The 24,356-nt window shown below is 44.0% G+C and overlaps 1 protein-coding gene across 3 annotated transcripts in view; it reads right to left on the reverse strand.

Moving 5' to 3' along the window:
- The window catches only part of LOC141192443 (gastrula zinc finger protein XlCGF53.1-like), a 58,985-nt gene that overhangs the window by 26,619 nt on the left and 8,010 nt on the right, over positions 1-24,356 (reverse strand). The window contains exons 2-7 of one of the 3 annotated variants that reach the window (XM_073661972.1): positions 20,613-20,685; positions 20,379-20,483; positions 20,173-20,296; positions 20,005-20,093; positions 19,718-19,808; positions 17,094-17,426 (exon numbers count right to left, since the gene is read on the reverse strand). In XM_073661972.1, the coding sequence (XP_073518073.1) occupies positions 17,233-17,426; positions 19,718-19,808; positions 20,005-20,093; positions 20,173-20,296; positions 20,379-20,483; positions 20,613-20,685 (676 nt within the window). In that variant the 3' untranslated portion in view covers positions 17,094-17,232. Of the gene's footprint in view, positions 1-17,093; positions 17,427-19,717; positions 19,809-20,004; positions 20,094-20,172; positions 20,297-20,378; positions 20,484-20,612; positions 20,753-24,356 lie in introns of those variants that run through there. The other 2 variants (XM_073661973.1, XM_073661974.1) reach the window with 2 other exon arrangements.

A 24,356-nucleotide genomic window follows, 5' to 3' on the forward strand; every position in this document is an offset into this window, starting at 1 on the left:
TCTGAGGGACCGAGGGCTGGCTGTTGTGCTTAGACGGGGTTGAGAAGGGTGTCCCCGGCAAACTGCCGGTCTGTGAGGAAGATGCAGGCGGACACGTTAGGTTGCCTATCCAGAGGTGGTGCTATCGATGTCGGACAGCGCTGAACACCAGCTGGTGTTTCCACCTCCAAAGAAAATGATGACCTGCCAATCACGCTGGCTGTTGCGGGTAAAGAGGTGGCAGGTCTGCGTCCCAAAACAGGTGTGACTGCTGTCCCCCCAGTCACAGTGGATGAAGAGGCCGTGGATGCACAAGATGTGGCAGACGGTGGTTGGCCTGGCCGGTTAGGCCGTATTGTAGCACAGTGAGCTTCCCACTGCAACTTATGCTTCATATCCATGTGCCGGTTCATGCATGAAGTACTCAAACTATGTATTTTTTGGCCTCTACTTAGCTTTTGCTGACAAATGTTACAGATAACACGAGTTGGGTCATCCTTATCGATCTGAAAAAATACCCAGGCTATGCAATGCTTAGCACCCATGCGACCTGAAGAGCCACCACGACTTGTGGTCAGAGGCAGAGTTGTGTTTGAGGATGCAGTTGTTGACGTGCTTCCAGTACTACGTCTCTGTCCAGGAAGGCGCAACCTGACCTCGTCGTCACTAGCATCCTCCTCCACCTCCTCTGCTGACCTCATCGACTGGCTGACTGTGGGTTGACAGTAAGTGGGATCTCCAACCTCATCATCATCACCCTGTGTGTTATCACACCCGTCATCCTCAGAGCCAACCTGTTCCTGCCCTGACAAAAAACTAAAGTTGTCGCTCCAATCAGGTATTTGAGTCTAATCATCGTCTTCCTCATTGTCTCCACCAACAGGAGTTACAGTTTGGGAACGAGGGTCTAGATTATGGTCAGAACCTTCTGCGTCTGGTCCTGGATCCGACTCATAAAGATTCTGGGCATCAGTGCAGATCATTTCCTCGTCTGGATTCACAGAAGCTCTGGAGCCGACCTCTGATTCCCAGGCTATAGTATGAGTAAACAGCTCTGCAGACTCAACCATCTGTTCTACCCCATACTCAGACGGGCAGCTAGAGACTTGGGAGCTGTGAGGAAGCAAGTGCGATTGGGGTGACACCTCTGAGGACTGGAGTATTTGTGATGTTGAAGTTGAGGTGGAGGAGAGCCCACTTAACCCCTTAAGCCCCGCGAGTGGTTTGCACGTTAATGACCGGGCCAATTTTTACAATTCTGACCACTGTCACTTTATGAGGTAATTACTCTGGAACGCTTCAACGGATCCCCCTGATTCTGAGATTGTTTTTTCGTGACATATTGTACTTCATGATTGTGGAAAAATTTCTTCGATATCACTTTCGTTTATTTGTGAAAAAAACGGAAATTTGGCGAAAATTTTGAAATTTTCAAAATTTGAATTTTTAAGCCCTGAAATCAGAGCGATATGTCACACAAAAGAGTTAATAAATAACATTTCCCACATGTCTACTTTACATCAGCACAATTTTGGAACCAAAATTTTTTTTTGTTAGGGAGCTATAAGGGTTAAAAGTTGACCAGCGATTTCTCATTTTTCCAACAAAATTTACAAAACCATTTTTTTAGGGACCACATCACATTTGAAGTCACTTTGAGAGGTCTTTATGACAGAAAATACCCAAAAGTGACACCATTCTAAAAACTGCACCCCTCAAGGTGCTCAAAACCACATTCAAGAACTTTATTAACCCTTCAGGTGCTTCACAGGAATTTTTTGAATGTGGAAGAAAAAAATGAACATTTAACTTTTTTCACAAAAATGTTACTTTAGACCCAATTTTTTTTATTTTCACAGGGGTAACAAGAAAAAATGGACCGCAAAATTTGTTGTGCAATTTCCCCTGGGCATGCAGGTACCCAATATTTGGGGAAAAAACACTGTTTGGGCGCACTGTAGGGCTCGGAAGGGAAGGAGCGCCATTTGACTTTTTGATTGTAAAATTTGCTTGAATAATTAGCGGACACCATGTTGCGTTTAGAGAGCCCCTGTGTGCCCAAACATTGGAGCTCCCCCACAAGTGACCCCATTTTGGAAACTAGACCCCCCAAGGCACCTATCTAGATGCATAGTGAGCAGTTGCAACCCCCAGGTGCTTCACAAATTGATTCGTAAAAATGAAAAAGTGAAAAAAAAACACTTTTTCATTGTTACGAATCAATTTGTGAAGCACCTAGGGGTTCCAAGTGCTCACTATGCATCTAGATAGGTGCCTTGCGGGGTCTAGTTTCCAAAATGGGGTCACTTGTGGGGGAGCTCCAATGTTTGGGCACACAGGGACTCTCTAAACGCAACATGGTATCCGCTAACAAATTGAATGGAAAATCGGCTCAAATTGTTAGCGGACACCACATTGCGTTTGGAGAGCCCCTCTGTGCCCAAATTTTGGAGCTCCCCCACAAGTGACCCCATTTTGGAAACTAGACCCCCCCAAGGCACCTTTCTAGATGCATAGTGAGCACTTGGAACCCCCAGGTGCTTCACAAATTGATTCGTAATAATGAAAAAGTGAAAAAAAAAACACTTTTTCATTTTTACGAATCAATTTGTGAAGCACCTAGGGGTTCCAAGTGCTCACTATACATCTAGATAGGTGCCTTGGGGGGTCTAGTTTCCAAAATGGGGTCACTTGTGGGGGAGCTCCAATGTTTGGGCACACAGGGACTCTCTAAACGCAACATGGTATCCGCTAACAAATTGAATGGAAAATCGGCTCAAATTGTTAGCGGACACCACATTGCGTTTGGAGAGCCCCTCTGTGCCCAAACTTTGGAGCCCCCCCACAAGTGACCCCATTTTGGAAACTAGACCCGCCAAGGCACCTTTCTAGATGCATAGTGAGCACTTGGAACCCCCAGGTGCTTCACAAATTGATTCGTAATAATGAAAAAGTGAAAAAAAAAACACTTTTTCATTTTTATGAATCAATTTGTGAAGCACCTGGGGTTCCAAGTGCTCACTATTCATCTAGATAGGTGCCTTGGGGGGTCTAGTTTCCAAAATGGGGTCACTTGTGGGGGAGCTCCAATGTTTGGGCACACAGGGACTCTCCAAATGCAACATGATATCCGCTAACAATTTGAGCCGACAATTTGTTAGCGGATATCATGTTGCATTTGGAGAGTCCCTGTGTGCCCAAACATTGGAGCTCCCCCACAAGTGACCCCATTTTGGAAACTAGACCCCCCAAGGCACCTATCTAGATTCATAGTGAGCACTTGGAAACCCAGGTGCTTCACAAATTGATTCATAAAAATGAAAAAGTGTTTTTTTTTTCACTTTTTCATTATTACGAATCAATTTGTGAAGCACCTGGGGGTTCCAAGTGCTCACTATGCATCTAGAAAGGTGCCTTGGGGGGTCTAGTTTCCAAAATGGGGTCACTTGTGGGGGAGCTCCAAAGTTTGGGCACAGAGCGGCTCTCCAAACGCAATGTGGTGTCCGCTAACAATTTGAGCCGATTTTCCATTCAATTTGTTAGCGGATACCATGTTGCATTTAGAGAGTCCCTGCGTGCACAAACATTGGAGCTCCCCCACAAGTGACCCCATTTTGGAAACTAGACCCCCCAAGGCACCTATCTAGATTCATAGTGAGCACTTGGAACCCCAGGTGCTTCACAAATTGATTCATAAAAATGAAAAAGTGTTTTTTTTTTCACTTTTTCATTTTTACGAATCAATTTGTGAAGCACCTGGGGATTCCAAGTGCTCACTATGCATCTAGATAGGTGCCTTGGGGGGTCTAGTTTCCAAAATGGGGTCACTTGTGGGGGAGCTCCAAAGTTTGGGCACAGAGGGGCTCTCCAAACGCAATGTGGTGTCCGCTAACAATTTGAGCCAATTTTCCATTCAATTTGTTAGCGGACACCATGTCGCGTTTGGAGAGCCCGTGATGTGCCTAAACAGTGGAGCTCCCCCACAAGTGTCCCCATTTTGGAAACTATACCCCTAAAGGATTTTATTAAGGTGTATAGTGAACATTTTGAACCCAGAGGTACGGCACAGAATTTGTTTACATTAGGTCATCATATTGAATAAGTTGTCATTATTCTTGAGCGCAAGTGCTCGCTACTTGAGTTTGCATCGGGTACTCAGGTATGCACCATGTACAGCGTGTGCTCGAGTGACATGCTCGAGTCCCTGCTCCGCATGTTTCACGGTTATTAGACACCCAAAAAAAACATGCGGGGATCGCTCGTGCATGGCAGGCAATCCCCGTAAAGTTTTTGACTGCGAAGCATATGGGGCAGAGACTCGAGCATGTCACTCAAATACCCACGATACTCAATGCATACCAGAGCACCCGATGCAAACTCAAGTAGCGAGCACTTGCTCTCAACACTAGTCGCCATATCGTCATCATTTTTTCTTACTTTTGAAAAAAATCCCAACCCCAGCCCTAACCCTAGCACAACCCTAGCCCCAGCACAACCCTAGCCCCAGCACAACCCTAGCCCCAAACCCAGCCCTAACCCTAGCCCAATCCTAACCCAAGAGTTTATTTTTGACGCCGTTCCTTGTGCGGTATAAGTGATTAGACGACTTTATTCTTCGGGTCGGTGTGATTACAGCAATGCCAGAATCATATGGGGTTTTTATGACTGACAGCTGTCACACACTAAAAGACGCATTTTTTGTAAAATCTAGTTTTTGCATCGCCATATTTTGAGAGCTATAATTTTCCAGATTTTGGCAGTCATGTGACGGCTCGTTTTTTGCGGGATGACTTGACGTTGTTATTGGTGCCATTTTCAGGCACGTGACATTTTTTGATCGCTTTCTATTCCGATTTTTGGGAGGCAGAATAAACAAAAACCAACAATTCAGGAATTGTTTTTTTTTTGTTTTTTTATTCTGTTCCGCGTATGGTAAAATTGATGAGGTAGCTTTATTCTTCGGGTCAGTACGTTTACAGCGGTACCACATTTGTATCATTTTTCTATGTTTTGGCGCTTATACACAATAAAAGCTATTTTATAGAAAAAATATTTTTTTGTATCGCTTTATTCTGAGAGCTATAAGTTTTTTATTTTTCGGCTGATTGAGCTGGATGGCAACACCCGGGAAGCCTTTGCAGACTGCGCTGGAAGCCGGAAGAGGAGGTGAGTATCGCCGATCACCTCCCCTTGCCCCCGCAATGCCGCGATCGACTTCGATCGCAGCATCGCGGGGGTTAATGTGCTGGGAACGGTGCAGGACCGCTCCCTGCACATAGTACTGGGTGTCAGCTGTGACAATCAGCTGACACCCGGCGGCGATCGCGCCCGCACAGCCTGTGTGCGCGCGCGATCGCGATGACGTACTAATACGGGTCTGGCTCTTAAGTCCCAGGGCACAGACGCGTATTAGTACGTCAGATGTTATTAAGGGGTTAAAGGAGCGCTTGATATCCGTTGAAGCACCTGCTGTTTTTGTGCCTCATCTGGAATTTGTAGCGATTGGCGTGGCCGTAAGAAAGGGATCTTATCACATTGTCCCTAAAAGAAGTAGACATCTTAGTTTGGCTGGAAGATGGTCTTTCTTCTGCCGATGTTACTGTTGCTTTAACACCTACCCCACGGACACAACCTTTTTTCCCTTCCCAACACGCCTATTCCCCTTTCCACCAGCAGCAGGCCTTTTTCCACTCATTTTGGTGGTTAACTAATTGACAACTCTGGAGTTGTTTGCACAAAAAACAATAGATGGGAACCGAGCAGAGTTGAGTGGCCAAACTGTGGTATTAGCCCAAAAGTATTGGCTGGGTTAGATGCAGATAAAAATTATTTTGAATTTGCAACCTGGTGGAGGTTAGTATAGATGGACTAATAGAACAAGTCCCACACACTGCTACAAGCCGAAATATTTTTTCAGAGCTAGATGCAGATAAAAATTATATTGAATTTGCAACCTGGTGGAGGTTAGTATAGATGGACTAATAGAACAAGTCCCACACACTGCTACAAGCCGAAATATTTTTTCAGAGCTAGATGCAGATAAAAATTATATTGAATTTGCAACCTGGTGGAGGTTAGTATAGATGGACTAATAGAACAAGTCCCACACACTGCTACAAGCCGAAATATTTTTTCAGAGCTAGATGCAGATAAAAATTATATTAAATTTGCACCTGGTGGAGGTTAGTATAGATGGACTAATAGAACAAGTCCCACACACTGCTACAAGCCGAAATATTTTTTTAGAGCTAGATGCAGATAAAAATTATTTTGAATTTGCAACCTGGTGGAGGTTAGTATAGATGGACTAATAGAACAAGTCCCACACACTGCTACAAGCCGAAATATTTTTTCAGAGCTAGATGCAGATAAAAATTATATTGAATTTGCAACCTGGTGGAGATTAGTATAGATGGACTAATAGAACAAGTCCCACACACTGCTACAAGCCGAAATAGTTTTTCAGAGCTAGATGCAGATAAAAATTATTTTGAATTTGCAACCTGGTGGAGGTTAGTATACATGGACTAATAGAATGATGCTATGCCCAAAAGGTTTTACTTCACTAGGTGCAGTAAAAAAATTTGTATTCTATACACAGGTGGTTTGCTTGCAACAGAGATAGGCTACTCCACTGACTAACACACACTGCAAAAGGCCAAAAAGGATTTGCTTTGCTAGATTTAGCCAAATGCTGTGAAAAAAACTTGCACAGCACTGGCACAGACCTGCCTGGCAAAAAGTGATAGGAACTGATGTAACCTAGCCCTCAAAAGGACTGCAATTACAATTAGTCTTTACTCCCAACCTATCTATTTAAGAGCACAGACCTGCCTGATAAAAGTCGTAGGAAATGATGTAACCTAGTCCTCAAAAGGACTGCAATCACAACTATTCCCTACTCCCAAGCTATCTGTAGATTTGTGCGAAAATTGGCTTGAAATTAACAAAGTATAGCGCACACAGCAACAGCGGTACCGTCTAACATGCAGCTGCAGCAGTGAGAAAATGGTGGCGAAGATCTTCATTATTTCTGCAGAGATCCATCCCCGCCCCGCTGTACACTCAAACTGCGTATTAACATTAATTTTCAGCATTACTGAGAAAAAATCCAGTTATGATTTTGGTGCACGAACAGTTATCGAACATAAACTCGAACAGCCGAATTTTTTTCAAATTGTTCGTGTTCGCCGAAAGGCTCGAACACCGCCCAAAACAGCTCGAATTTGAGATTGGCGAACAGTTCGAGTCGAACACCGCTTATCTCTATTATTGACATGATCACCACTAATATTAGGGTTGGCAGAATGAGCCAACTATTAGCCCAGAAAGAGAGCACATGGTTTTGGACTTTAAAAACACTCCACCCATTGGGCTTGAACGAAAATATTAGTTATGCCCCATTTCTCTGATCACCTATATCCACATTGTTTTAGCTATTTCGTCTTACCTTTTTATCTAGTATGGTTGGGTAGTTTGTTTGTATTTTAACTTTTTTCTATTTCTTTAGTGTTCCTCCATGAGAGTTCGTCGTCTTTTTCTACCAAATATTCATAAAGGCATTACATGGCGATTGGCATGTTTGTATACGTGATACTGTATCTCCATTTCTATCCGTCAATGATGTTGAGGACTTCCATTCTGCTATTGGATAACATGGACATAATTGCTGGCGCTGTATTGTCTCTCAAGATCTGTAACTTTTTTCTGTGTGCGCATTTTTTGTCCATACAGTTATTATTGTATATATTTCGCATTTATAGATCAATATTTTGAGAGATATTTTCTTATATCTGATTATTCATTTATACTATGATCTCATATAATCATGTTATACTTCATGCTTTTCTTAAAGATATACTATATTTATTTTGTCATGGTCAATTAACTTATTTATATATAACTCTGACTTATATATAATTGGCTATCGCCTATACCCCTTAGATATATATATACACATTTGGGATATGCTATTGACAGTTTACCCCATTATGCTAGTTTCTTTTTCTCTCCGGTTGTATTTGACTATATATGTCTGTGGACTGGGCGGTACGCATGGCTTCACTGTTCTCTGTGGTGTCCTCACTGACCGTATCAATATGTGCTACATGATGCGCGGTCACGTGGTTCCCCATTTGCTTGCGGCGTCATGGATCACATGACGCGTTTGCCGTGGATGCGGCGGTGTAGTGGTGATTGCCATGTGTCATGCCACACCCTCCCCACACCCATTGGCGGAGAGACTACACACCCCCTTTTCTATTGGCTCAAGGGTTTCTAAACCCTACCCACCTTCATTGACGCCACCTCCTGACGAAGGCAGCCGTGCTGAAACGCGCATTAGGGTGAGTGCCATTGAGGACCGTGTTCACATCCACTGTGGCTGTAAGTATTCTATAGGATTCATGATACACTCTTTCTCCCCTTCTCCCATGACAGCACCACCTGAGAGAGGGTATCCGCCCACCAAGGACAGGAACCTACTGAATAAAAAGGCGGTACCTCTCCTCCGCATCAGTTTTGGTTTCTGTCCCTGATGGGAGCCTCACCAGGTGGTACCTCACGTACCTGGGTTATGGACGGTGCGGCCTGGAGGCCGTGGAAGCAGCAGATGGTCCCTGTTCCCAGCCCATCTGGCTGCTGCCCGGGTCTGCGTGTGGGGAGGAGGTGCTGTTTTTTGAATTCCTCCCCGCGTGCGCCGGGGCCTGCGGCCGGGTCTGCGCCTCGCAAGACGAGCTGAGCGCGCCGGCCGGCAGGTCTTCCGGGTCTGCGCACGTGGGGGCGCGTCGCACCCTGTGACGGAGCGCGCCGGAAGTCCGGGCTGAGCACGTGCGGGGTGCTGGAGCGCCCTATCACGGAGTGCTCCGGAAGCCGGGTCTGCGCATGCGCGGGTGGAAAGCCGTTATCCCGCTGCAAGCATGCCAGGTGCCGCTGGGCTGCGCGCGCGCAGAAGGGAGTGTATCTGCGGTGTAGCGCGCCAGCTGGCTGAATTTAAATTTAAAAAAATAAATAAATACATTTTTTTTTTGGAATGAGCACGCTGCCGGAAGGGGAGGAGCCTAAAGGAGGTGGAGCCCTACTGCTTTTAAGGATGGGGAGCAATCAAGATGGCGGTGTCTGCATCCCCGCCATGATGAATGAGGAGCCGCAGTCACCTGGGCAGCAGCTGTCACCGCCACAGGAGGTACAGCAGCAGCCGCAGCCATCAAAGCAGCGCAAGCAGCTTAAGCAAATGGAGCATCGAGAATCTTCCCATCGACAAAGTCACAGCAGTGGAGGGTGTGCGAGTTCCGGCAAGACTGGTCAGAAAAGACTTCGTCAGTCCAGCTCCGCCAGATGGGAGCCCTCATGTGAACGGCAACCACCGCCTCCGGTACCCTAGTCTGAACGGCAGTGTGGTGAGTGATCTTCGTGAAAGTCTCACCCTGAATAATGTGCTCTTCTCTCTCTTTTCCTCCTTCTTCTCCTTTCATTTCTTGGGGCAGGAGGCGAAGAAGTGTAGTGCTAAAAGTAAAAACAGGGAGTGTGCTTTATGCAAAATTGGTCTTCCCACCTCCTATGCCAAAAACCTTTGCTCGGACTGTATTCAGAAAACCATTGCAGAGGAGTCCCCCAGGTTTTCTTTAGAATTAAAGGATCTAATCCAAACAGAGGTCAGAGAGTCTTTAAGAGGCTTAACCTCACGCAAAAAGAATAAACGAAAACTAGTTTCTTCAGAATCAGAGGAATCAGTGGAGTCCCGTTTTACAAGAGAACTGCCTTCCTCCTCTAATCTCTCCTCATAATCATCGGAGTCTTCGGATGATGATGGGGGGGGGCAGACCTTGTTTTTCGGTTGATAATACTGAGAGACTAGTTAAAGCCGTCAGAGGGACTATGGGTATTACCGATACCAAGGTGCCCAGAACAGTCCAGGATGTTATGTTCGGGGGCTTAGACCAAAGGAGGAGACGCTCATTCCCAGTCAATGACAGGATTAAATCACTAATAGAAAGGGAATGGAAGAAACCGGAGAGGAAGGGTCAGCTGCCGTCATCCTCCAAGCGGAGGTACCCCTTTGAGGATGAGGATGCGGCTAAATGGGACAAAACCCCTAAGATTGACGTGGCCATTTCAAAATCTTCAAAAAAATCCACTCTGCCCTTTGAGGATTTAGGAGCCTTAAAAGACCCGCTGGATAAAAAAGCGGAGTCCTTCCTTAAACAAGCCTGGGATTCGTCAGCAGGGGCCCTTAAACCGGCAGTAGCAGCCACCTGCACCGCTAGATCTATGATGATCTGGCTTCAACAATTGGAAGACCAGATCAGGGGGAATGTGTCCAGGGAGAAAATTCTATCGGACCTTCCTCTTGTGCAGGGAGCGGCTGCATTCCTGGCAGATGCATCGGCAGATTCAGTTAGGCTGGCTGCCCGGTCTGCAAACCTCTCTAATGCAGCCCGTAGGGCGCTATGGCTCAAGAGCTGGCCAGGGGATGTGCAGTCAAAGTCTAAACTGTGCTCAATCCCTTGTGAGGGGGACTTCTTGTTTGGCAAAGGTCTAGATGACATCCTAGATAAAGCCGCAGACAAAAAACATGGATTTCCCACGGTGTCTGGTTCCCGGTTTAACAGCTCCTTTCGGAAGAGAAAATACAGCCGCAGTAAAGCTCCCAGAGACCAAGGAAGCTGGAAAGACAGAAAGCCGTATAACAGAGGCTTCATGTTCGGGGGTCCCTCCTCCGAGAATAAGAAAGCCCCTAAGTGACAGTTCCCCCCAGGATCCTTGGAACTTAGGGATAATCAGGAGGGGGCTCACATTAGAGTTCAAAAGCAGGCCCAAGAACACTGTCAAAATATCAGCCCCCAGGGGTTTAGCGGAACAGATAGCCTTACAGCAGGAAGTTCTCTCTCTGCTCAGGAAAGGAGTTCTGGTGGAAACACCTGCACCCGAGCAAGGAAGAGGATTCTATTCGACTCTCTTCCTAATAAAGAAGCCGGACGGCTCCTTCAGGACCATTGCGAACTTAAAGAGGCTGAACGACCATTTAGTCTACAGGCCGTTCAAGATGGAAACAATAAAATCGGCCATAAAGATGTTATTTCCGGACTGTTTTATGTGCGTCCTCGATCTGAAGGACGCCTACTACCACGTCCCGATTTTGCCACATCATCAACAGTTTCTAAGAGTAGCTGTACAAGTCGGCAGGCACGTAAGGCATTTTCAGTTCGCAGCTCTTCCCTTTGGCATTTCCATGGCGCCAAGAGTCTTCACAAAAATTATTCTGGAGGTCACAGCGCACTTGAGGGAAAGAGATATTCTGGTCATCCCTTATCTGGACGACTTCTTAGTAGTGGGCAGATCAAGTCAACTCTGTGCTCTAGCCCTGGCGGACGTCATGGCCAGTCTAAGACGCCTAGGTTGGCTATTAAATCTGGAGAAGTCAAGGCTGGAACCAAAGAGGGTTCAGTCTTTCCTGGGTCTCATTCTGGACTCAGAAAACCAAACCTGTCTTCTGCCAGAGGAAAAGAAGCTGAAGATCAGATCCCTAATATCTCAGGTTATCAGCAATCCGACCATGACCCTGAGGAGTGCAATGTCTCTGTTGGGTACAATGACATCTTGCATCCCGGCGGTTCAGTGGGCCCAGTACCATTCCAGATGTCTTCAACAGGAGATTCTGGCAGCGGACAGGCGGCTCAAAGGTCGTCTGAATGGTAAGATGTCTCTTCCAGATGTCGTGATCAACTCCCTGGACTGGTGGACATCTCCGGTCAACCTATCTTTGGGGGTTCCTTGGACCTTCCAGGTGTCGGATACAATTACAACAGATGCAAGTGCAGAAGGTTGGGGAGCTCACCTAAGGGATCGTTCTGTACAAGGCCTCTGGTCGGACAGCGAGACAAGTCTCTCTTCCAACACGAAAGAGCTGTTGGCAGCGAGAAACGCTCTAAAAGAATTCAGTTCTGCTCTTCAGAGTCCTCACGTCAAGATAATGTCAGACAACAGATCAACAGTCGCCTACATCAATCATCAGGGGGGTACCAGGTCTCTCCCTCTGATGTCAGTAGCGGATCAGATCTTCAGGTTTGCCGAGAGTCGGCTGGTCACGCTCTCGGCGCTGCATATAAAAGGGGAAGAGAACATAAAGGCCGATTTCTTGAGTCGTCACACCTTGAAACAAGGAGAGTGGGAGTTGAATCCAGCCGTTTTTCAGCAGATTGTGGGTCGGTGGGGACAGCCCCAGATAGACCTATTTGCAAACAGACACAATCGGAAGACCGAAACCTTTTGCTCCCTGAATCCAAAAGAGGGGGCGTTTGCGGTGGACGCGCTGCAGATTCCATGGGATTTTACTCTAGCTTATGCCTTTCCCCCTTTAGTACTGATCCCTACTATCCTGAGGAAGATCCGAGAGGAACGGGCGAGGGTTATAGTGATCGCCCCGTTCTGGCCCAAGAGACCATGGTTCACTTGGATGAAGAGAATGTCCCAAGCAGATCCATGGGTTCTTCCGGACATCCCGGATCTCCTCAGGCAGGGCCCAGTCTGTCATCCCCAAAGAGCAGGCCTGCATTTGACGGCCTGGATTTTGAGAGGTCGCTATTGACGCAAAAGGGGTTTTCTCCGGATCTTGTTACTACCCTTCTGGCAAGTAGAAAGCCGATAACAACTAGAATCTATGGTAGAACCTGGGCTAAGTTCTTGTCTACCTCGGGTCAGTCCGCCAAAGGGAGGATTCCTATTGAGGCCATACTAGAATTCCTCCAGAAGGGGTTAAATATGGGACTAGCCACCAGTACTCTTAAAGGTGCAGGTATCAGCTCTGGGGGCACTGTATAATTATGACTTGGCAGCAAATAGATGGATCATTAGATTTATTAAAGCTTGTCATAGATCCAGACCTATTCCTATTCCAAGAATGCCTCCTTGGGACCTTAATTTAGTTCTGGAAGCATTAACCAAACCTCCCTTCGAGCCCTTAGAGAAGGTTTCAGAAAAAATCTTAACTTTAAAGACTGCTCTACTGGTAGCCCTGACATCAGCTCGTAGAGTCAGTGACTTGCACGCACTATCCGTTAACAATCCATTCACTCAAGTATGTACGGATAGAGTAATCTTAAGACCAGACCCGGCCTATCTTCCAAAAGTAGCCTCCAAATTCCATAGGACGCAAGTAATCACTCTCCCTTCCTTCTATCCTAATCCTAGGGATTCTGAGGAACATAAGCTTCACACCTTAGATGTTAGGAGGGTGTTAGTCCGGTATTTGGAAGTGACAAAAGCCTGGAGAAAGAGTGACGCCTTTTTTATATCCTTTCAGGGGGCTAGGAAAGGACTTAAGGTTACAAGGGGGACCATAGCTAGATGGGTCAGGGATACTATTACCTTAGCCTACTCTTCTAGCAATCTGCCGGTTCCAGAGAACCTGAAGGCCCATTCCACCAGAGCGGTAGCTGCTTCCTGGGCTGAGAAGGCGGATGTGCCCATCGACATCATATGTAAGGCGGCAACTTGGTCATCCCCCGCTACATTTTACAGACATTACCGTCTTGACCTTTCCTCTTCTACTGATCTGTCCTTTGGTAGGAAGGTGTTGCAAACGGTGATCCCTCCCTCTGGTATTTGATCTCTATAAATCTCTCAGGTGGTGCTGTCATGGGAGAAGGGGAAAAGATCCTAGTTACTTACTGGTAACGGGATTTTACAGAGCCCATGACAGCACCCTATTAATTCCCTCCCCTTTATCACTGTGATGTGCACTTTTTAAGGTGTTTAGTACAAATATTGAGGTGGTGGTTATGTATTAACCTGTCTTCGGAGGCCCTCTCATGCTCTGAAACAAAACTAATGCGGAGGAGAGGTACCGCCTTTTTATTCAGTAGGTTCCTGTCCTTGGTGGGCGGATACCCTCTCTCAGGTGGTGCTGTCATGGGCTCTGTAAAATCCCGTTACCGGTAAGTAACTAGGATCTTTTGCTGCCGTTCTTTAATCTTTTTTCCTACTTAGGTGCATTTTCTAGGCTTTAATATGTATTAGGATATACTTTTACCCTGTAGCCTAAGGGGTCAGGGCACTGATACCACTAATAAAGATCTGCTATCTTCGGTATGAGCTATCTATATTAGTACCTATATATAGACAGCGGTATGACTAACCTCTTATATAGCAACTGCTTCTGACCTACCTCATAAGCACCTGCACTTTTATTGAATGCTTCATTGCATTTTAACAATATATTCTTATTTTTTTGGCAGCCCAATTATGTATTTACATCAGAAAATAATCATGTTAATTTGTCTCATGCTCCTCATTAGTGCTCCTCTATTGTTTTACTATTAACTGTCTCTGTTTCTGCAATTCATATTTTTTTCCTGTATAAATTATAATTAATACAATTTTGTAATTTTTTCACTATTATATGGGACGCTGACTCAAAGTTTTTCCCTCTTGTTTCTTATGTATGGAGGACTATGTGGGGCCCATTATTCTGTATGGAGGACTATGTGGGGCCCATTATACTGTATGGAGGACTATGTGGGGCCCATTATACTGTATGGAGGACTATGCAGGGCCCATTATTCTGTATGGAGGACTATGTAGGGCCCATTATTCTGTATGGAGGACTATGTGGGGCCCATTATACTGTATTCTGGTCGGCCCACGACTTTGTCAAAGTTTTTCATTTTGGCCCTCTGCATGTTTTAAGCTTTACATCCCTGATGTAAAATCAGTATGGGTAAATGTACATGAAAATGGCAATAATGCAAAGCTGCTAATTGGACTTTGCTACAAGCCTCCTAATATAGCTGAACACGAAGAGGATAATATGCTGCAACAAATTAAAAAGACAACAAAAACAAGTCATGGTCAAAAGTGTAGGATCCCTTGAAATTGTTCCAGAAAATGAAGTAATTCTCCCAGAAAATTATTGAAATTACACGTTTTGTTATACACGTTTATTTCCTTTGCATGCATTGGAACAACACAAGAAAACAGAGAAAAAAAGGGAAATTGAACATAATTTCACACAAAATAGGGCGGACAAAATTGTTGGCATCTTGCCAAAATTGTGGGTAAACAACTTTGTTTCAAGCATGTGAAGCTTGTTCAAACGCAATTGTGGCAAGTAACAGGTGTGGGCAATATGAAAATCACAACTAAAACCAGATAAAAATGGGAGAAATGGATTCAATCTTTGCATTGTGTACATATGTGTGGCACACTAAGCATGGAGAAAACAGAAAAAGGAGAAGAGAACTGTCTGAGGACTTGAGAACCAAAATTGTTGAAAAATATCAACAATTTCAAGGTTATAAGTCCATCTTTAGAGATCCACATGTTCCTTTGTCCAAGGTGCACAGATAATCAATAAATTTACAACCCATACAGTCAAATATGGTGGAGGTTCAAAGGTATTTTGGGGTTGCTTTGCTGCCTCTGACTGTGTGCAAGGCATCAGGAAATCTGAAGATCAGCAAAGGATTTTGGGTCACAATATAGTGCCTAGTGTCAGAAAGCGGAGTTTGCGTCCTAGGTCATGGGTCTTCCAGCATGAAAATGAGCCCAAACATACTTCAAGAAGCACCCAGAAAATGGATGGAAACAAAGTGCTGGATAGTTCTGCCCAGCAATGAGTCTGGATCTAAATCCCATTGAACACCTGTGGAGAGATCTTAAAATTGCTGTATGGAGAAAAATATTAAAATTTGAGAGTCCTCAGTGGTAATCTCTTCAGTTAGCCATTAGTCAGTAAGCTTTCGAGACTACTCAGGTCTCTTCATCAGACAGAGTATAACACAAAATCTGAAGAGTCACATATTTATACATAACAGGGCACAGGAATAATGCAATAGATAAGACAAGTGACGTGAAGCAGAACTATCAGTTTCGGAAAAGGATAAGCAGTTGTGGCCGTAAAACTGTGTGGCCACAAGTAGATCTATTCTTTTTTTCTTTTTTTGTGTGGCGATGAGAATTCATCTAAGTTTTTGCCTTGCCTCCCCTACATACAGACCCCCAGTTGGACATTTGCTACATATAATTAAGTACATTACATTAGATGTGATGCAGCTGAAAGTAGCTGGGATCTTGTGGTCCTGATGTGAGTTGGGAATCTTTATCTTGTCCATGGTCATTATAAATGGACGGGTTTGACATATACAGTTGGTGAGGATGAATTTTGTAAGTTTCACCACAAAGGTGAAACTATCCTCCCGGTCAGTTTGCTTTCCCTCCCAGTATCTTTTCATTCTAACAATGTTAGGTTTCTGGGAGATTATACTTGTTCCTTTTATTTTTGGTTCTCCTTAGCTTGCCTTCTTTGCCCTATATGAATGTGTTTTTGTTTCTCATTCAGGGTTTTCGTGTTTTACTTCATACTTTCCTTTCCCCTTGTTGATACTGTGTTGCGGCCTCCCCTCTGGTTCCTCAGGAGGTATGAGAAACTCCTCAACGACTTATTAGGGAGTTAGGTCTGTGGTGGCGTTTTTAGTTGTACAGCTAGGGCCTTTCTTGTCTGTACAGAGACTAGTTGGGTGTAGTTGCGGCATTCTCCCCTGTGTGGGTTCTCTGGTGGTTATCAAGATGCGCTTTCTGTTTAAAACATTTCCCACATTTTGAACATAAAAAAGGCTTCTCCCCTGTGTGAGTTCTCTGATGTTTGATAAGAGTTGATTTCTCTGTAAAATATTTCCCACATTCTGAACATGAAAATGGCTTCTCTCCTGTGTGTGTTCTCTGATGGTTGATAAGAGTTGATTTCTTTGCAAAACATTTCCCACATTCTGAACATGAAAATGGCTTCTCCCCTGTGTGAGTTCTCTGATGTATATTAAGATTTGATTTCTGTACAAAACATTTCCCACAATCTGAACATGAAAATGGCTTCTCTCCTGTGTGAGTTCTCTGATGTTTGATAAGAGTTGTTTTCTCTGTAAAACATTTTCCACATTCTGAACATGGAAAAGGCTTCTCCCCTGTGTGAGTTCTCTGATGATTGATAAGAGTTGATTTCTCTGTAAAGCATTTCCCACATTCTGAACAGGAAAATGGATTCTCTCCTGTGTGAGTTATCTGGTGCCTAACAAGACTTGATTTCTGATTAAAACATCTCCCACACTTGGAGCAAGAAAATCTATTCTTCGCTGTGTGAATTTTTTGATGTTTAAGAAAAGACTTTTTGAGAGGAAAACTATTTCTATATTCTGAATGTGAAAATGTCTTCTTTGCATTAGGAGCAGTTTGTTTTTTAATGCTTATTTTGTGACTTTGATTTTAAATAGTAGTCGGTAATGAATCAGAAGACAGGACCTGTTTCAAAGGATCAGATGACAGATCATTGCAGTGAAGGGATGATGGTAAATCTGGAGTAATGGCATTCACTTCAATTGTATCCTGTGGGATCTGAAAATTATCTGATTTGAAAATTGAAGATGTCAGCTGTCCCTCTAATCTCCTGGTACAGACATCTGCCAATAATAAAACCATTTATTATTTTTTAATAAAAAAATCCTTGAATTTTATATTTTTGAACATTTCTACTTAAATTGTCTGTAAAAAAGGCAAGTTATATTAAAAAATTCACTTATTCACCAGGACAATGACTGTCTAATAGAAAACCTCATAGGATGGACCAGGAGAGTGGTGTTCAACTGTTTGTTCATTCTGCCTCCCAAATATGGAGTAAAAGGCGCAGGCTCTGTCCAGCTACTAAGATTAGGTTTGCTGGTACCTGTAGTACCATCGAGTCCGACAGTATGAGTGTGTGTGTTCTGTCTAGCTGGATTAATCTGCTACCTGCTTCAGCAATTTGGAAAGCACCACACCCTACTAAAGCTGGAAGCATATTGCCGGAAGCTGCCAGATACAGCCTTGTTCTCCTCTGGGTCAGTCCTCTGTGCTCAGCTCCCGGCTTGTGTATTTGTTTCTGTTGTGACCTCGGCCCGTTTACTGACTACTCGTGTCTTCTGATTTTGTATTTTCTCTATCCTCTTGGTTCTGACTCGGCTACCTGACTATTCTTCTTTCCATCTCAGTCCACCGAATAGCAGGTAACACTGTGGCTCAAGCCTAGGGGTCTCTGTGTAGGTTCAGATCCATGTAGAGGGGTTAAAGGGTGATGAGCAAAGTAATTTGTGAAATCTGTAAACAGGGTAGATAGTGATAAGCCTGTTCATGGTAGCCATCTTTTGAGCATTCCTAATAGCTAAATGTCACTCCTTACCTTCTTAACCTGCCATGTGCCCAAACAGTAGTGTACAACCGTATATAGGGGATTGTCAGATTCAAAAATTCAAAAATAATTTGTAAGGTCCATTTGTTTCCTATTATCCTTTGTGAAGAATTCCAAAATTATCACCACATAAAGTGACACACGTCAGATTTGAAAAATGGGGCCTGATTAGAAACATAATACTGGCTGCAGGAAGAGGTTAAATCAGAGGATTACTGAAGTCAAAAACTGTGAGTATAGACAATAACACATCTACTGAAATGATAAAACTGAACTGTCTGCATCAAAAATAGTAACTAGTGGTGAAACCTCTCTGGGGTAATTAGAGTATGGGGCTCGGTGGCTCTTGGCAATCTAAACTATCGTAAGGGACAATATTTTCTGTCAGATGAGTTTCAAGAAGAAATACTAGACATTTAAAGTGAACTTTTTATAATAGTGCAGAGATGAGGTGTCTTAAATATAGATCTCGGGCATTTGGAAGACGCAATGGAGATCTTTTTGAAAGACTACCAGGGAGTTACAGACTCACATAAGCGAGGCAGGCCGATCCAACCACAATGAAAATACATACAGAATGAACTTGTAAAAAAAGAAAGAATATATAAACATGTAACATCCCCAACAACAACGTATGTATGAAGGGAGAAATCCAACACTAAACTGGAGTCACACTCATTTATGGTTGACCATTTGGGCCGAACAAGCCGGAACCCCGAACACGAACCTGAATTTGAAATGCCGAACAAATTCGCTCAATACTATTTATGATGTGGAGTGAATCCATGAAACCAGGGCTCGAGCCAACACATCTCCAGCAGGCAGGAATAAATGTATATTACAGCCATCAGCCACGCACAGCTTAGAGATATATCATGGCACAGGTGTAATGTTTTCTGTATAGTTTATCACAATCCTGTTTGAAGTTAGTTGGTTTTAAAAGAAATTGAAAAGTCAGGATAAAGGGAAACTCTGTTGTTATTGTACAGAAATTCACACGTGTCCCTCAGTGGTCATTTAATGTTATCGATCAAAAAAGTGAAGTTTGGCCAGAAAGACTGGACCTGGTCTTGTAGGGACCATATGAGCACATTCAGCCGCACAGAAGGGAGAGAAGGTAGATTCATCCAATAAGATATCAGGGATCTAGGAAGCCAACACCATCATTACCCTCTGCTTTCACTTAAAGGCCCATCATAATATTTTTCTTCAAGTGATTTTTTAATTTGTCAGCACAATCTACGTACGCTGACATTTGGCTTTATAGTTTACAGAACTGGACAGGTAACGGTCACCGTCTCCTAATCCCAGGGGGTAGGTGGATCCTCCAGGTTGTAAATTCTATAGAAAAGGGCTTTCACAATTTCCCAAAGTAATTTGAATATTTTCGGACGGAGGAGAATGTTGTGGTCTAGCGGCAAAATGGTGATCACACGATTGTGATACAACTACACCACTGATAAAGAAGCCACAGCTGGTGTCTGAAAAGAATCTGTGACTTCTGTGTATTCAGTGGTTACTACTCACCTGGGTAGTCATATGTAGGAATCTCCTCTTTACACCACTCATCACCCCTCACATATGTCTCTGTAGTATTAATATGGGTCAGATCTTCACCCTGAAACAAATATTATAAAAGTCAAAGACAGATGGAAAAGTCACAAGTTTGATCGGCTCTAATCCTGTTATCTCCACCGTTCTCATGACACAAATGAAAAACATAATAATGGTGGATAAAACAGAACTGAAGACATGACCTTTACAGCCGTCTACACATCATAGGGGAGATCTAATGACACCTTCTCTCCATCTACCTGAGGAACATTGGGATCTTCTTGTTTACAGTCCTGTGGAAGAAGAGGACGGGGACATCTCTCTGGTGTTCTCCTCTTACTGGATAGATCTGGAGGAAACACATACAGGGACTGTATTCATTCTTTACATACAGATAATTATAGGCAGTGTGTATTTAGTCCTATTACCTGGTGATGTGAGGGGCTGGGGAACCTCCATCATGATGTCCCTGTACAGATCTTTGTGTCCTTCTAAATACTCCCACTCCTCCATGGAGAAATAGACGGCGACATCCTGACACCTTATAGGAACCTGACACATACAATGATACCGTCATCCCCCAATCCCTTCATAGCGTTACTGTATAATGTCCCAGCATTCCTAGCAGTGTCACCTCTCCAGTCAGCAGCTCAATCATCTTGTAGATGAGTTCTAGGATCTTCTGGTCATTGATGTCCTCATGTATCAGGGGGTGAGGTGGAGGCCCCGTGATTAATCTCTGGTTATGGAGAGACACATTAATAAATCTCACTACAGACATTTCCAGAGTCCTCACCTCTCCAGTTCTGTTCATCTGTTATTCCCATAGATAAGAATGATGTAATGGGACATCATCAGAATCTCTCACCTCTCCAGTAAGCCGGAAGAGGATCTCTAGGGTGAGGTGTAATATCCTCTCCACCATCTTGTCCATCATTTTCCTGGATAAATGAGGAAAATTTTCTTATATAGACGATCGTCACTGAGAGGATCCGGTATTTTAGAGATCTGAATGAGAAAAAGATGAGCTAATGGACCATTTTTCTGAAAACGATGATGCGGAATCCAAAATGTACCACGAGTACCCTTTATCCCTTAATCTGGTGTTCAGGTCTATTGCCGGTATATTAAAATCTGTGACATTCGAGCAGTACCTTCTCAACCATAAAAATTGTCCCTTGGGTTTTCCTCTTTTTATGGGGATAGGGGTGGTGGTTATCCCACTTCAATAGTTTATTAGTGCTTGAAGGTTTCTGGTAGATGAGTGTCCCTAGGGTCCCATTACAATCCTTCTTGATCAGTACATACAGGAAAGGCAACTAGTAATAATTGGTGTTGGTCTGCTCCTTTAAACAAAATGTACTTTTCAGGTTATATCCCCAGTACCCTCACTTTTCATCCCTTCTTTTGAGGCCCACACAGTCAGACTCTACCGGCCCTTCTCCCTGCGAGTGGCGGTTGTGTATCGCCCTCCGGGCCCCTCCTGTCAGTTTGTGGATCACTTTGCCACTTGGCTTCCAAACTTTCTATCCTATGACATCCCCACCCTCATCATGGGAGACTTTAACATCCCAATAGGCGATTCCCTCTCCCCATCTGCCGCTCATCTTTTATCGCTAACTTCCTCCTTCGGCCTTTCACAGCTTACTAATTCTCCTACACATGAAGATGGAAATACTCTTTGACCTGATCTTCGCCCGGCTCTGGTCAATACATGACTTAACTAACTCTCCTCTTCCGCTCTCTGATCACAACCTTCTTTCATTCTCTGTCAAGAACTGTCACCCTGCTCAAGACACCTCCACTTTCCACACTTATAGAAATATACATGCCATTAACACCCAGAAATTTATGAAAACGGTGCAATCATCATTGGCCCCAATCTCCTCCCTCTCATGCCCTGACGTTGCACTGAAGCATTATAACGAAACATTGCAATGAGCCCTGGATGAAGGCGCAGCTCCTACACAGAGAACAACTCGGCACAGACGGCGACAATCCTGGAACACGCTGCAAACACGTTTTCTCCAGCGGGGCTCCAGGTGTGCCAAACGGCTGTGGACAAAATCTAATCTGGCCGAAGATTTCCTCCATTATAAATTTATGCTTAAAACCTATAACTCCGCCCTTCACCTCTCCAAACAAACCTACTTTAACAACCTCATCATCTCATGGTCCAATAATCCTAAACACCTGTTTGACACTTTTCATTCTCTTCTTAATCAAACAGCACAGTCCCCAACCACCAACCTCAGCACTGACGATCTGGCCAATTATTTCAAAGAAAAAATTGACCATATCCGACAGGAAATTTTCTCTCAATCCCCAAATGTTATGCATGCTCCTCCCTCCCACATTGTATATTGCTCATTTTCTGACTTTGAACCAGTCACGGAAGAAGTGACAAGGCTCCTTGCCTCCTCTCGCTCTACCACCTGCACCAGTGACCCTATTCCTTCACATCTCCTTCAGTCCCTTTCTCCAGCTGTCACCACTCACCTAACTAAAATATTCAACCTCTACCTCTCATCTTGTATTTTTCCCACCTTTTTTAAACACTCCAGCATACATCCATTACTTAAAAAAACATCCCTGGACCAGAACTGTGCTGCTAACTACAGACTTGTTTCCAATCTTCCCTTTATCTCTAAACTCCTGGAAAGCCTGTTCCACTCCTGTCTAATACACTATCTCTCAGATAACTCCCTTCTTGACCCTTTACAATCTGGTTTCTGCTCTTTACATTCTACTGAAACTGCACTCACTAAAGTTTCTAATGATCTACTAACAGCCAAATCTAATGGTCACTACTTCCTGCTGATTCTTCTGGATCTCTCTGTGGATCTACCTCTCTGACCGCTCCCTCACTGTGTCTTTTTCTGGCTCCTCTTCTCCCCTCCCCCTTATTGTCGGGGTTCCTCAAGGATTAGTCCTAGACGCCCTTCTTTTCTACTTATATATCGCTCCTATTGGACAAACAATCAGCAGATTCGGCTTTTAGTACCATCTCTATGCTGATGACACCTAATTATACACCTCTTCTCCGGACATCACCCCTGCATTATTACAAAATACCAGTGATTGTCTTTCCGCTGTCTCTAACATTATGTCCTCCCTCTATCTAAAACTGAATCTGTCAAAAACTAAACTACTCCTATTTCCTCCCTCCATTAACCTATCTATGCCCGATATTGCCATTTCCGTTTGTGGCTACATCATTACTCGCCAGCAACATGCCCGCTGTCTTGGGGTCATACTTGATTCAGATCTTTCCTTCACTCCTCACATCAAATCACTCGCTCGCTCGTGTCATCTACACCTCAAAAACATCTCTAGAATCAGAAATTTTCTTACCTTTGACTCGGTAAAAACTCTTACTGTAGCTCTTATTCATTCTCATCTGGACTATTGCAACTCTTTACTTATCGATTTCTCTCTTTCTGAACTTTCCCCTCTCCAATCCGTCCTGAACACAGCAGTCAGGGTCATATTCCTCGCCAACCGACACAACGATGCCTCTTCCCTGTGCCAGTCATTGCACTGATTGCCCATCCAATACAGAGTTCAATATAAACTTATCGCTCTTACCCACAAAGCTATCCACGATTCAGCACCACTCTACATCTCCTCCCTCGTCTCAGTCTACCACCCTACCCGTGCCCTTTGTTCTGCTAATGACTTAAAACTAAAATCCTCCGTAATCCGAATCTCCCATTCCCGTCTCCAAAATTTCTCGCATGCTGCACCAATTCTATGGAATGCACTACCCAGGACAATTCGATTAATTCCCAATACTCACAGTTTTAAGCGTGCCCTAAAAACCCATTACTTTAGACTGGCCTATCACCTCAACATACTTATCTAACTGTCCCAGTTTGGCCCATATTAAAATTTTCTTCAAAATCGTGCTCATACCATCCAGGCACCGAATAGCCTCTGTCTGTACTGTACACATACTGGCTGGCGACCAGTTCATGTAGTGTTATATAGTTACCCTATTTAGTATATTAAGGCAGTATTATACAATATATGTACATTTTACCTTTTGTGTCTCCCCTATTTCCTTACAGACTGTAAGCTTGTGAGCAGGGCCCTCACTCCTTTTAATATCTGAGTTATGCTTATTCTGGAAAGTCTGTATTGTCTGTATAAGTCCCCCCAAAAAATTGTAAAGTGCTGTGGAATATGTTGTCGCTATAAAAATAAAAATTATTATAATAAATTCAGATGTAAATCTAAGGCCCACTCTATTGATGTTGAGTTCCCCGACAAATTAAAAAGATTGTTCACTCGTCCCTGACCAGGTGATAAAAATGTAGTCAATATATTTGTACCATACCCCAATATATGGATGCCATCACTTATTATCATCCCTGAATATTGTGGCTTCCTCCCACCAGTCCAGGGATAGGTTAGCATATGAGGGAGCACAGCGGCTCCCCATCGCAGTACCCCTGAGCTGGTGGAAGTACTTCCTGTCAAAAAGAAAGAAGTTATGAGTAAGAGTGAATTTTAGAAGATCCTCCATGAAGTCATTATGTCTGCTACACTCTATTGATCTCGATTTCAAGAAATGTCTTACTCCTCTAATATCATCCTCATGTGGTATATT

This window comes from Phyllobates terribilis, unplaced genomic scaffold (genome assembly GCF_046119375.1).
Source record: "Phyllobates terribilis strain yellow unplaced genomic scaffold, ASM4611937v1 Scaffold_61__1_contigs__length_8056638, whole genome shotgun sequence".
Taxonomy (NCBI): domain Eukaryota; kingdom Metazoa; phylum Chordata; class Amphibia; order Anura; family Dendrobatidae; genus Phyllobates; species Phyllobates terribilis.